Source organism: Microtus pennsylvanicus, chromosome 21 (genome assembly GCF_037038515.1).
Source record: "Microtus pennsylvanicus isolate mMicPen1 chromosome 21, mMicPen1.hap1, whole genome shotgun sequence".
In the NCBI taxonomy this organism is placed as follows: Eukaryota; Metazoa; Chordata; class Mammalia; order Rodentia; family Cricetidae; genus Microtus; species Microtus pennsylvanicus.
The window spans coordinates 22,269,799-22,283,722 of NC_134599.1; the positions used below are offsets into that span (position 1 = coordinate 22,269,799).

Genomic DNA, 13,924 nt, shown 5'->3' on the forward strand with positions numbered 1-13,924 from the left:
ACCAAGCAGATCTTTTGGTCTGGATCTCCAAATGGTCCACATGGCTCTCCTCCTTCCCTCCCCGGTTGGAGAGGTAGCCCCCCAATACACACACCCACATACATACACACCTACACATTCTCTCCTCTCTTTGTCAAGGACAATATACACTCTTCTGGCTTTAAAAGAAACCTCTGTCCGACCTCTCAAATGTCACACTCAACTACTGTATTCTTCTGATGTGGACGATGAGCTACAAGAGGCAAAAGTCAATTTCCCACCATTCCTTCCATAAGACTTGCGTGACAGTTTGGTCCCTTGCTTTTGGAATGAGATACTATTTCTACACTTCATGTTTTACTTCCCACTTGTGGCTTATGGAAGAGCTCTGTTTGAGCGTCTTATCCCAAGAACACAGGCACAGAGGCCCAGAAAGCAAATATCCCCTTAGCACAGTGCTCAGCTTGGGCTTTAACATCCCTAAGCAGGATAAACCAGATCTCTGTCACCTACCAGCTCTCTGAGTAAAGGCTGCAGAAGAGAAAGCCCATCTGCCTAGCAGATGCATGGTTCTGTTGCAAAAGCGTGGACTTGGAGCTGAGAGACTGTGTGGTGAGGCTGGCTCTGACGCTAAGGGGCTATGGGGACCGAAACAAAGCCAGTTACTGACTGTGAGCTCTCATTTCTCATCTCAATAGCAGATGAGTTGAACGTGATGGTCCCCAAGATTTCTTCTAACTTTAGGATGCTGAGTTGGTCTGGGGAATTATGCAAGACCAACGCCCTGGTAGTTCAAGGACAGAGATGACGTCAGAATCCCTTGGAGCAGAGGCTACCACTTCCACCAGTGTCAGTGGCTGTTTTGTTTCGGGTGACAAATTGTCATGGGCCTGTCTTCTGACTTAGGGACATGTCCTTCTCTGGCTCAAGATAGAGACGAAACAAAAGGGCAACTTCCTGGGTCTGGGGGCATCAGGCTGATCTCAGGCCTCAGCCGTTGAAGGAAGCTGCAAGGCTCATCTGGGGATCCAAAATAGGCAGCAAAGGGGACTGCTTTCCAAGTGCTCCCTCAGCTAAAGATAAAAATATCCCAGGCTCGGGGATGTTCCCAGTCATAAATCAATCAGCCAGAACTATTTCTGTTCACATCCTCTGCCCAGGGTTCCCCTCCTTATGACTTCCATCCTGCCCTCTCCACTCTGGCCCCAGTCACTGTACCCCCGGCGTAGGATGAGGTTTACCAGATTCTCTTACCACAGGTCACCATCTTGTCCGTGCTAGTATGGGAATCCTTACCCCGCCTACCAGTGAGTGGGTAAGGATGCTGGTCCCTCCAATGGCCTCCATCATTCTACACAGTAGAGGGTCGTTCTGACGGGCAGACTGATTCCCCCAGGGCATGCCAGATCTCTCAGCCTTCGAGGCAGAGGAGTTGCTCCTGGGTTGTGGTGGGTTTCTAGGAGTAAGCAATCTTGACTTTGCCCCCACCCCACCTCCGGCATGGCTAGAGTACTTACAGGGATTAGTGTCCCTACCCCTTTGGGCCACTTGGAAGATTAAATGAGGCTCTAGATAAAGCATTAAATTTGGCACACGGCATGTTGCAGATGTTCAAAAGACAAGAATTGCCTTCCCCTGCTAGCCTTCCATCTGGCTCTCATCCTCCCACGGTTGACCCACGTCTTGAAAAAGCTCCTTTGAGAAGATTTTGTCAGCCTGTCAGATTCAAATCTAGCTCCTGGGGAGGCCCTTGAGGATATCTGATCAACTCCGAGATCCTAAATCAGTCTCCTAGTAATGATCACAGATGCCACGCTGCTGGGCCATCTGGAGACTCCTGCCTTATAGACAATCTTTTACCGCCCTCTACAGGCTGTAGTGCTGCACTGCAGGCAATGTCGGCTAGCCCCAGAAAGGCTGGCTGACCTCACTCTGTAGATCCGAGGCGCTCTATGGATTAGGATAAAACAGGGGCAAAGCAAGATATCCGAGGCAGCCAACACTTCAGAGTATCGAGAAGATTTCTTCTACTTCACAAAGCACTTGCTGGGTGAGTTTCCATGGACACTCTGCTCTTGCCTCAACCTAAGTACACAAGGGAACCCAGTCATTCACTGCTCACTCGGTAAAACCTTATTAATGAGGGCTCCTACCTTATAACATTGCAGACAATCATCTGAATCAGTTCCCTGAAAATGTCGTCTTGGGGACTAAAGTGTTGTCAGCTTCATGCATGTTGCAAACAACGGCATTACCTATGACACACTGAAAGGTGTCTGTAAAGCGAGGAGGTGGCCGCGTTGGTCAAGTGTTAACCTAGCGTGCACGAAGACCCAGGTTCCAGCCCAGTATTCCACAAATGGAACAAGGTGGCAAGTGCAAGAAACACTAGCAATTGAGAGGTAGAGGTAGGAGGATCTGAAGTTCAAGGTTATGCTCAGCTACACAAGTTTGAGGCCAGCCTGGGACACTTGAGACCTAGTCTCAAAGAGGGGAGAGGAAGGGAGAGAAGGGATGAGGAAAAGAGGGAGGGAGGGAGGGAGGGAGGGAGGGAGGGAGGGAGGGAAGGGAGGGAAGAAGGGAGGGAGGCAGGGAAGAAGGGAGATAGGAAATGGAAAGAGAAGGAAAAAGAATATGGTGTGTGTGTGGAGAGAGAGAGAGAGAGAGAGAGAGAGAGAGAGAGAGAGAGAGAGAGAGAGAGAGAGAGAGAGAGAGGAGAGAGAAGTATACATGTTTCACAGTTTAGAAACAGTGATTGGCTGCAATATGGAAGATGCTAGCATTTGACGTGATAACTCAAAGCATTTCTTACATGCCAACCAACTGGCAGTTGGATTTGTTAGTATCATCAAACCTAGCTGGGCTGCATCATTTCTGCCTATCCTTCCATGGGCAGAAACGCAGGCTCTGTCTGGCAGACCCCACCATACTGTCCACTCAGGACTGTGTTGTGCTGGAACCTCCTGCCAGGGCAATGAGAGAAGATGTTTGTCTTTCTCCCGTTCTCCCCACCAACTGCAAGCACGTGAGGGATTCTACCCAGGGTTCATTAGGCTCAGACATTGCATAAGAGTGAAGGAAGCCAAGGCTTTGATAGCTGCAGCTCCGTTATGTAACTGGAGTTTTCGGGTCATATATTTATAGACTTAAGCAGGGAGATCTTAGTGGTGACTGTAGTTGAACCCTTTCACTTCCCAATAAGATGAGGCACAGGAGGAGAAGATAACACTTGAAGGGCACACAGCTGTCAAATTCGGGCTTTCCCCCTGGCTGATACTGATGTCAGTATCATCATTTCCAGGTGAAATCACTCCAAAGAAAGTTCTGAAGACAAATCTTTTATATATACACGGGGGGGGGGGGGGAGACCTAACACACTGTGTGGACTGAATAATTGGATTGGTTGGAGTTTTGCATCAGACAATAATCTTATTTTAATAGTCAACAATACTGGAGCTAAGCTCAAATTAATTTTATTCTTTATTATTGTCTTCCATGATCCAAAGTAGTCAGAGGTTTTAATCTCCTTCACTGTCTCACAGCAAAATAAGAGTGCGTGGCTCTGAGGTTACAAATGTGGCGTTCTCTGGTCTGAGGGAAAGCTTTCTGAAGACGGCATTTGGACCTGGAGATACTTTGGTTTGAGCTGCAGGAGCTGTGTGCGAGTCCTTCCAAGGTGCTTAACTCACCACTTAAACCCGGCATCTCTCCATTTGCTCATCATTTTGTTTACAACTCCTATTTGGATCACGACTGTCTTAATGCATTCCATTTTCCTAAAAACTCCATCCTGCTGAATCAGCTCTCCCGTGCAGCAAATGGGAATCTGGATACTACTGTACAGAATTCCAGCTCCACGGAAGCCCCGCTATAGTATGAAACGCTGCTGAGGACTCTCTCTTCAGACCCTCACAGACCAGGGTTTACAGTTGTTTTCTGATGTCCCAGTGACACACTAGGGAGGAATAAGAGAATTCTCATTGACATGGTTTTTTTTTTTTTTCATGGTGTCCCTCCCACTCCATCCCAATACATGCCACCTCCTAGCACAGACAATACCATACTAAGATCAAATCCCATTTTACAGTCTTAGTCGTGGGAAACACCCTCAGCACAGGACCTCTTAAAATCCTAGTCCTTCATACATTTTTACTGAGCACCTGCCAGGCGGCTACCACTCCAGCGGGCTCTGGGGAGACGATGATAAACATTACAGATGTGGTCCCCTTGCACATGGCACTCGCAGTCCTTAGAAGCACAGCTGACGTGTGGAATCAGCTGTTCACGCAAGTCCACTGCAGGGGTTTAGCTACTGGGGTGTTGGTACAGAGAGAAGAGTCTTTGTTCTAGGTTGGGGGCCTCTGAAGACCTCTTTGAATGATTGAGTTTTGCATCCCATTCCTGGCAAGACGCTGACAATACAACCTGTTCCTAGGTATCACTCTTGTTAAAGATACAGGGCTTGGGTAACCATCAGCAGTGGAGATCATGGTGGGTTCTGGGTAACCGGAATGAAGCTGCACATCTGCAGGAACCTCGCACGTGTTTTGTGGTTCTTACCTCCTAGCTAAAGCAGTCAGCAGGCATGGGAGTGGCCTGACTGGGAATCCTTCACACTGAGATCTAGATGTTGTAATAGGAACGGCGGGCTGCTTCCCGCCACCCGGCTAGCTTTACCCGAAATAATTACACGGAAACTGTATTCTTTTAAACACTGCCTGACCCATTAGTTCCAGCCTCTTATTGGCTAGCTCTTCCATATTGATCTAACCCATTTCTAATAATCTGTGTAGCCCACGAGGTGGCTTACCAGGGAAGATCTTAACCTGCGTCTGCTTGGAGTGGGAGAATCATGGCGGCTCACTGACTCAGCTTCTTTCTCCCAGCATTCTGTTCTGCCTACTCCACCCACCTAAGGGATCGCCTATCAAAATGGGCCAAGGCAGTTTCTTTATTAGCCAATGACCTTCCTCCATCATCTAGATGCCAGGTTCTCTTCCCTTGAGGACTTACCCTATCTATTCCTCATACCTGGGATATTTGGAAGTAGTAAGTATTCACTTTACCTCTCAACCCTTACCTACCTGCTAATCCAACAGAGGTTTTGAGTACTACTAGAGATCTCTGTGTGTAGCTACTGTATTGCACAGCTCAGGCTGGGCTGGCTCTGAGATTCCATGAAGTAAAGGCATGTTCCTAGCATATTCTCCTCTTGCCTGGCATCACCCACCAAACATAAAACAAAGGGACTTCCCAAAGGGATTCTGAGGACCATAGAATGCCTCTATTGCAGTCGTTCTCAACCTATGGGTCACGACCACTTTGGGGGTCACTTATCAGCTATCCTGATCCTGCATATCAGATTGCGATTCATACATATGACTCATAAGAGAAGCAAAATTACAGTTACCAAGTAACAATGAGATAATTTTATGGCTGGGGGTCACCACAATACGAAGAACTGTATTAAAGGTGGCAGCACAAGAAAGGTCAAGAACCACTGTTCCATCACCCACCCCGCCGGGTACCACATGGTGCAGTCATCTGGGTCCTAAAAGGCTGCGAAGTCCTTGAGGGTACCTATGGCCCCAGTGCCAGGAAGGCAAATGGTAGCGTTGAGAGATTTGTCTTTAGCCTTCCCTCTCCACAGCACCTCATACGGTGTTTTTGACCGATGGGTTCCCCAGATGACAGTGATTAGCATAAAAGACTGGGCTGTTTAGGAGATGTAGCCGTCACCTGTAGCCAGCTGGAAGATGAAATCTGTGGATAACGGCTGTACACGCAACCCTCCCGCCGCGAGAGCCGCCCATCTGCAAGCTGCAACTTCAAAGCGGCTGTTCATTATTCTCTTGCAAGGCCAACTCGGTGTCCCAGATGGCTCAATGAAGGCAGTCCTTGACCCAAGGCTGCCCAGGGAAACAGACCCGTGGAACCTTCCCTTCAAGTTTGCCAGTCGGCGCTTGTCTCCCCCTGGGTGACATGAGAGTTTTGCAAAGTATCTTACCAGGGTGGTGAATTGATCCACGCAAGCATTTCGGATCTTCTCCGGGGTAGCAGGGCTGTCTAGCTGGAAAAGTTGTTTTGCGTTATCACCTCCGTGCTGAGCGCGAGCTGCGCGGATGGCATCCTTGATGGCGAAGAAGATAGACGAAGCCAGAAAGAGAGGCGGCTCCCCAACAGCCTGAATGGGTAGGACGTAGAACAGCAATCAGCCAGAGTGGTTCCGGACCCTGTGTCTTTCCACAGACTCTGGAGGCCAGACCACAATCCCCCACCAGGAAGACCAGTGATGCCCACGAAGAACTCCATCCAGCGCAAATGGAACCACACCAACTAAGGCAAGAGGAAGCCATCAAAAATAACAAAAGCCTAAGAAACTATTTCTTAAATGGCTGAACTTCATAGTTCTGTTTTTTTGTTGTTGTTTGTTTTAACTCATCCTATGTCATTTTCTCTGATAATAACAAAATACACATTAATTATATAATATGCCTTTGAAGTTATAGTAAGTGATTATTTTTATTACTCAGACAGGGTTTGGCTTTGAAACCCTGCCTAGTCTGGTTCTCACTATGTAACCTCAGTTGTCCTTGAATTTGCAGCAATTTTCCTACCCGGCCTCTAAAATGCCAAGTTTACAGATGTGCACCACCGTGCCTGGCTACTGTTTTATAAATAAAACACTTGGCACGAGTCTTAGCCCCTTCCTCCGGTGCTGGCCTAGGGGAATCGTCTGTCTGGAGCTCTGACAGCAATGTTTAGCATGCACTGCAGTTACAAGGTCGGATCGGCTAGAATTACAGGCACCTCCTAAAAGAAGTTGGCTTTTCTTCCCCGTGGGGCAGAGATTGAAGACCACCTACATCAGAATCACCAAGGATACTTACTGTTAAAATGTAAGTGCTGAGATTCTACATTCTGGAACTACAGGCCCAAAATTTCTGGGGCTATTTATTTTAATAATCTACTTTTATGTGTATTCATGGTTTGCCTACATGTATGTCTGTGTGTGCATGTCAGATGCCCTAGAACTGGAGTTACAGACAGTTGTGAGCTGCCATGTGGATGCTGGGAATTGAACCTGGGTCCTTCTGGAAGACCAGGCAGTGTTCTTAACCAGTGAGCCATCTCTTTAGCCCCAGTTTCTGGGGATATGATCCCTAGAGATGGACTTTTTTTCATGAGTCTCATGACCTTAACATATTGTCCTTTGTAAGAATCAACAGCTAAGGTCACGACGTATTCCAGACCCTACCTGCCCACATCAGCATAGCAAACCCTGACATGAGCAAATATTTCATTGGCTACAAGTCATGATTTTCCTTCCTTCAAAGATACAGGACTATGAGAATAAGCTATGTTGATCTTCAACCATGTTCTGTACTCCCTGAGGACAAGAATGAAGGAAGCTCTCTGTGTATAATTCCCTAGCCTTGTTAGTAAGGTTTTAAGGTTGGATCTCAACAACTAGAGGGGGTGATGAAGTATTGGAAGGTGCCCCACTCCTCTACAATGAGTGTGTTGATTTTTATAAGAACATGGAGATGCTGGATTTATAAAAATCATCTCTGAGGACCAAGGACCATGATGCATGACTGCAGACTGAGCATAGGTCAGAATTTGACCCTTGGGATTTGGTTAAGGAATCTCTCTGAGGCTCCCAGCAGGAGCCAGCTTCAGTTAAGAGCTCAAGCTGTGCCCTCAGCCACTTTCTTTGTTTCTCAGCTCTGCCGCCTTCCCAGAGCTGGTGTCAATCCTCTTCCTTCTGTAGGAGGAGTCCCTTGCAGACCCTCCAGGTGGGTCACCCACTGTGACCTCCCATCTCACGGGTGAGAAGGCAGTACAGACCCACAATCACAGTACCTTGGAGGCATAGATGGCCTTCTTGTTGGGACAGTCACGGAGCAGCGACACTCTGAACTCAATGGGGATGCTGCCAAATGCAGGGATCTTGTAGGTACTGGGGCCAAGAGTGTGCAGCTTCCCCTCAGGGGAGTAGTGTAGCTCCTCCATAGTGAAGAGACCAAGGCCCTGGACAAACGCCCCTTCTATCTATAGGACAAAAGGTGACCATGGTTACCACCTCACCTCTAGCTCCACCCCCCAGGAGAGATACTGATAGCTACAATGGATGCAAAACCTGACCTATATAGTAAGGCCCCGAAGGAGGCTAAAACAGCCTTCAACCGCCTGTCTGGCTCTTGCCTCAGTACAAAGACGTCTCAGATAACATGTCACTAAACCTGGTCTTAAGATGAACAGAGACCCAGAACATGTCAGCACAGTGGCAAGTACCGTTTCTCATCCAAACCTGCCACTGCGTAGACGGAGATGCTGTGTCCATGGCATCACTGGTGAGCTAACAGTGAGAAACAAGCTCGTAGGAGGGGTTTCTTAAGTAGCAAATTCTTAAAAATTTACCTCCAGCCTTGTTGGGTTTTCTCTCCTGCCTGTCTTCTGGGAGGAAGTGTCCCCTCCATGACTTAAATCTAAGGCACCCTCTACACTGTCTGCTGGTCCCCATCGGCTCCCCATTCCCTATTCAGAAGAGTGATATGGATACTGCCAAAGGCTGAACAAACACAAGACCAGGCGTTGTCAATAATCTTTGCATCCATAGTACTTGACACAATGCCTGCCTACAGAGGGTATCCCCCAAGCAGGTGTGTGTGTGTGTGTGTGTGTGTGTGTGTGTGTGTGTGCTGACTACAGAGTAAATTGGCCTTTTTCTTTTTAAAAATACACTCATATTTTCTACCAGATGTCACTATGTCACAATCTCAAATTGTGATTTCTCCCCTGTCTTCTCCAGCTTGGCCTATCCTATTAATTCCGTACTTTCCAAAAGTGGTTTTCATTGGGCCGTCTTCCTCCTCATGGTTGATCCCATGTCGTTTGGTGGATTCCTACACCCCTCTAGTCCTGGCACCATTTACTACCTAGAAAGTAATTTATCCGATGTCCTGGGTCTGCGAGAAATGGGGAGACAGTCGGTTCTTCTGACCTCAGGTCCCACTGCCTAGGACTCAATCCCGGTGTCTATTTCCTTCCTACATTGTGCTGATTTCCAGCTGCTCAGTCCCTCTCTCTCTTTCTCTTCCTCCCTCCCTTACTCTTTCTTTCCCTCCCTTACTCTTTCTCTCCTTCCCTTCCTCTTCCTTTCCCATCTCCCCCTTTTTTCCCCGTGTGTGCCTGTGTGTCTGCATCACATGTGAGCATCCAATGTCTTCTCATGGACCACACTGGTCTCTGGGGTGTGTGGCCGCCCTTCCTAAGTTAACTTATATTTGTTTGTTTTCTGATTTGAGAGTTGGGTGGATGATTATCACTCTAACTCTTTCTTATGCAGAATGAGGGTCTCTAAGCACCATGCTCTGGCCAGGTTAAAAATGACAACATGCTGTGTCACTGGAGGCCGTCAGTAAACAGAGTGAGGGTGGGCACACACTTCTGACATATTCTGTCCCCACCCTGGTCTCCCACAGACCTTACCTGTCCAATATCAATAGCAGGATTCAAGCTGGAACCAACATCCATGACGATATCTGTACGGAGATTCTGTGGATGGGAAACAGTTTGAGAAGAAATGCCTGGATTTAACCAGGTGTGTCTTGATAACACTTAGAGTGTAAGTCCCAATCCAAACAGCACTTTCTCAAGAGCCCTGAGCATGCTGAGACAGCGGTTCCCATCACATCTTGACTGCCACTATCCAAGCTCACATTTGAGATCTTAGCAGCTTAGTGAGGGGTGGGCTGGAGACATGACCTCACCACATAGCCACCTATGGGCGGTAAGAGAGGGTCTCCAGGTACTGGGGCTTTGGACCTGAGTCTGGGTAAAGCATATGAGAAAGCAGTCAATAAACTATATTGTGGCTGAATCCAAAGCATCCTGGTTTTGTAGAGCCTATGAGACAATAACTATATTATGAAGTAGCTGGGGTGGGGACTTAGGGTATCACTTAGTTGGTAGAGTTCTGGCTTGTATGCGTGAGGTCCTGAGTTTACTCCCCCTAATAAAAATATATTAAAATAGATAAATGATTAAAATAATACAGGAAGAAGATTTTGTGCCACAGGGAGACAAATGATCCGCAATTTAAATCCAGTGTCCATTAGCAGCAGCTTATGGAGGATGTCCCACTCCCACTCAGCCTGGCTTTCTCTACGGCAATGACCTTCACTGAGTGAGGGCTCAGGCAGAAACTACGTGGCTCATGGCCTAAGGCGTGTGCTTGTTGGTCTTCACGGGGCATTCCCCTGCCTCTGATGTCAGGCCTGTTTCCTCACCAGAGAACGTGCCTCAACCAGCAACTCAGAAGGCAGTGCGGTTGTTTTTCTTCTCTTCCCTCTCAGGCTAAAGGTTTGCACATGTCTTACCTTATGGTCCCCTGTTAAGCAGTCGATTTCGACTTCGGAGCAAGCCACCCCATAACTGAAATAGTGGAAGGGATTCCCGGAGTTTGTCTCAAAGCTATAGCCAAGGTTAGGTGTCCTATATGAGCAAAGAGGAAAAGGCTTGTGTTAGGCAAACCCACCCCCTTCCATCCATACTTCCCACCCCATAAATCTGTAAATCCTAAAGGCCTTTTGTTTCCATTCAGCCATCCTCCCCCAAAGCCCATGCCTTTCAAGTACTTTGAACTTTTAATGAAACCCAGATATTCTAGAGCATTTGGCTTGTGTGTCATTTTTCCAAAAACCACAGTATAAGCATTCTGTACAACCTGGGAGCATTTAGCAGAAGCGTGTTGGTTTCTATGCGGGAGCGACAACAGTGACAGGCATGCCTGGACTCGTGAAGGATGTGAAAACCACTTCCTCCAAGGTGAGCGAGTGAGCCAGAATTCAAGGCCCTCAGCACTGCGACTCGGCCTGGGATGGTTCTGAACTATTCTCACAAGTGCCCCTGCTCACCTTTCTCCAGGTGAAAGGTCACAAGATCAGGGCCTCAGAGCAGTCTGGGAGTAGCTTACGCAGCCATTCCCCATCTCCTGGCCCCTTTGGAACTTCAATGAGTGATTTGAGAAAAATGTTATTGAGAGAAACAGATTTTGCATTATGTGTGTGTTTCCTTTGCAGAACCTGATTGCCCTGTACCATTGCCATAGCATATGTGAGAACCACATGCATACATATTTACTACCCCAGAACTTAAAGTATGCTGTTTCTACAGTATTACATATTGCACATATACTTACTATATAATGTGAATTTATTTATTTGATTATACATTGTGAAATAATCTTTTTGTACACTGTGAAGATTTGTCACTTGGATTGGTTTAATAAAAACCTGAATGGCCAAAAGCTAGGCAGGGTTTTCGGGAGAGAGAGAACTCTGGGAAGAAGAACAAAGATGCAGGGAGTCGCCAGCCAGATGGAGAGGAAGCAGAATGGGCATATAGAGCAAAGGTGATAAATCCATGAGACAACACATAGATGGATAAAAATGGGTTAATTTAAGTTGTAAGAACTTGTTATCAGCAGAGCTTTCATACTAATAAGAAGTCTCTAAGTGGTTATTTGGGAGCTGGTAGGAGGGACCAAAAAAAAATCTGCCTACAATTATATAATGTAACCACATAATACTTACACACACATATATATGTATATATAATAATGTACATATAATCATATATGTGAACTGACATGACTAGAACTCACCCTCAAACCAAACCAACACAGGGCTGAGGGACAAGACTCCTCCCCCAAGAAACTTCACTGTCTTTGAGCTCTGAAGTCACCTTGCTTATCTAGGTGGCCATTTAGAAACCCTACCAGTGCTAAAGAGTCAGGGGAAGTAGGAGGAATTAGTTTGCCTTTGTGTGGGATCGCTGGGGTGGATGGCCTTCGTTCTCAGCAGCCTGAATGCATTAAAGTCACCCAGGAAACAGAGAGGCTCAAGTGAGGCAGGAAGCCCCTTCCTGAATGTGGAAGAAAGGGTAAGCAGAGCAGCAGTCTTGACTCGGGCTGTAAGGGCTTCTGTGCAGCCCCAGACTGTGAGACCCTTCCTTCCCCAGCTTGCCTTCTCTACAACAAAGAGAAAAGTAACCGATGTCTCGGTTATGAGCAAAGCATTTTATTCTCATATGAATATACAGTGCTCATAATAACCACCTATTCACCCAAGACATTTTAAAACCAACACGAGATGTTTTCAGTTAAATTTCCCAGAAACATTATGATGGACATTTGTGACATTTAATTTTAATTGTCAACTTGATATAATCTGGAATTGCCTGGGTAGTCTCAGTGAGCTGTTTTGACTGGTCTGGCCTGTGAATACATCTATGAAGGGTTTTCTTGGTTGAGTTCTTTGGAGGGGAAATCCCATCCTGAATGAGAACATCATCATGGCACGGGCTGGGCCCTGGACTGTGTCTGAGAGGAGGATATGAGCTGGGTGCAAGCATGCATTTCTTCTCTGCGTTTAACTGTGGATGCACGGTGACCCAGTAGCTCAAGCTCCTGCTACCACAATAACGGACTATAACCTAGAACTATAGGATGAACCATTTCTTCCAATTGTTTCTTTTGTCAGGGAATTTTATCATAGCAACAGAACAGTCAATATAATTGTACTTTTTTAATAACTACAAAAACAGATGGGAGGGGTCTCCAGCTAATCACACTGTGACATACTTTTAAAACTGTAGAATGTGTGTGCTCTCTTCTACGTCCCTTCTTCTGTGCTCACTGCACTAATAAAAGTTCCACCATACTCTGTATGTTGTAAGAGACCACTAAACCCTCCTGTTCTCCCGGGGGTGAGTCACTATGAAGAAACCCAATGACTTCACAAGGAAACACACAGGTTGCCCAAACACCTGTCATGGTGTGACTGAGCATCATATCCTGCAGAATACAGGACAGGACCATCCTTCTCTTAGGAAATAGCACACTCAAAGGCCAGGACTAGAACTGGGGTCTTCTAATGCAGTGGCTCATACGTAGTTGGTAATTGAATGTAACAAAGCCTCTTTAGACACGAGTCCCACTGACATAATGAGAGATTTAGGGACACTGTACTTCTCTGGCTGTGGGCTAACCAACCTTCAGAACTGTCAGCACACAGGAATAAACAGGAAAAGGATCGTACTTACTTATAAAATCCAGTAGCAGACAAACTCACTGCACTTGTGTAGGCAGCCATGACCTTGAGGAAGACAATGGCCATCAGGAAGGGACAATGGTGGTTTCCAAAGACCCAGCCCACTACTAAGCTCTCATTATTCCCATATTTTAGATGACAGAACTAAGGCTTAGAGAAAGCAGCTTTTGACCTAGGATCTCACTAGACACATAATGCGTGTACTGGTGACTGGGGGTGACTTGCTGGTGTCAACTGCTCATGAAGGATACTGTACTACAGGGCTGGTGGCAGAGGACAAAGCTCAGAACAACAGGCTGAGTGGAAGAAAATTATCATCAAGGCTGCTGTGAAAATGTTACAGTTGCCTGACAAACATATGCACAAGTGACCAGAATTAAACTAGAGTAGAACTTTGAGTACTTCATGCGTGCAATACTTAATGAAATGGGTGTGGAAAGGGAAGTTAGATCACACGAGACATGGAGAGTAGATGGGACATGAGAGCTTGTTTTCTCTAAATCTGTTGAAGTAAGGCTGTACTATCACATGGTTCATGGACAATCCTATTTCATTACTTTTGCCTCCTTGTCCCCTCCCGTGTGTGTGTGTGTGTGTGTGTGTGTGTGTGTTGTGCTGCAAGAGCTGAACATAGGGCCTTGCCTACTCCAGGTAAATGTTCTACCACTGAGCTAGATCCCCAGTCCTTGGCTTTTTGAGAAAGTATCTTTCTACATAGCTCAGGCTGGCCACTAATTCACAATACCCCTGCCTCCACCAAGGATTACAGGCATGCAACACTTCTGAGAATTCTTAGCATGCAGACATCTAGTCTAGAATTCAGACAG

The 13,924-nt window shown here is 46.7% G+C and overlaps 1 protein-coding gene across 1 annotated transcript in view; it reads right to left on the reverse strand.

Annotated features, from left to right (window-relative positions):
- Window positions 1-3,446: 3,446 nt before the first annotated feature.
- Window positions 3,447-13,924, reverse strand: part of Xdh (xanthine dehydrogenase) — a 63,751-nt gene continuing 53,273 nt past the window's right edge. Inside the window, exons 31-36 of the mRNA XM_075955102.1 lie at window positions 13,090-13,142; window positions 10,365-10,479; window positions 9,475-9,540; window positions 7,846-8,034; window positions 5,987-6,163; window positions 3,447-3,934 (exon numbers count right to left, since the gene is read on the reverse strand). Coding sequence (XP_075811217.1) covers window positions 3,881-3,934; window positions 5,987-6,163; window positions 7,846-8,034; window positions 9,475-9,540; window positions 10,365-10,479; window positions 13,090-13,142 — 654 coding nt within the window. The 3' untranslated portion in view covers window positions 3,447-3,880. The remainder of the gene's footprint in view (window positions 3,935-5,986; window positions 6,164-7,845; window positions 8,035-9,474; window positions 9,541-10,364; window positions 10,480-13,089; window positions 13,143-13,924) is intronic.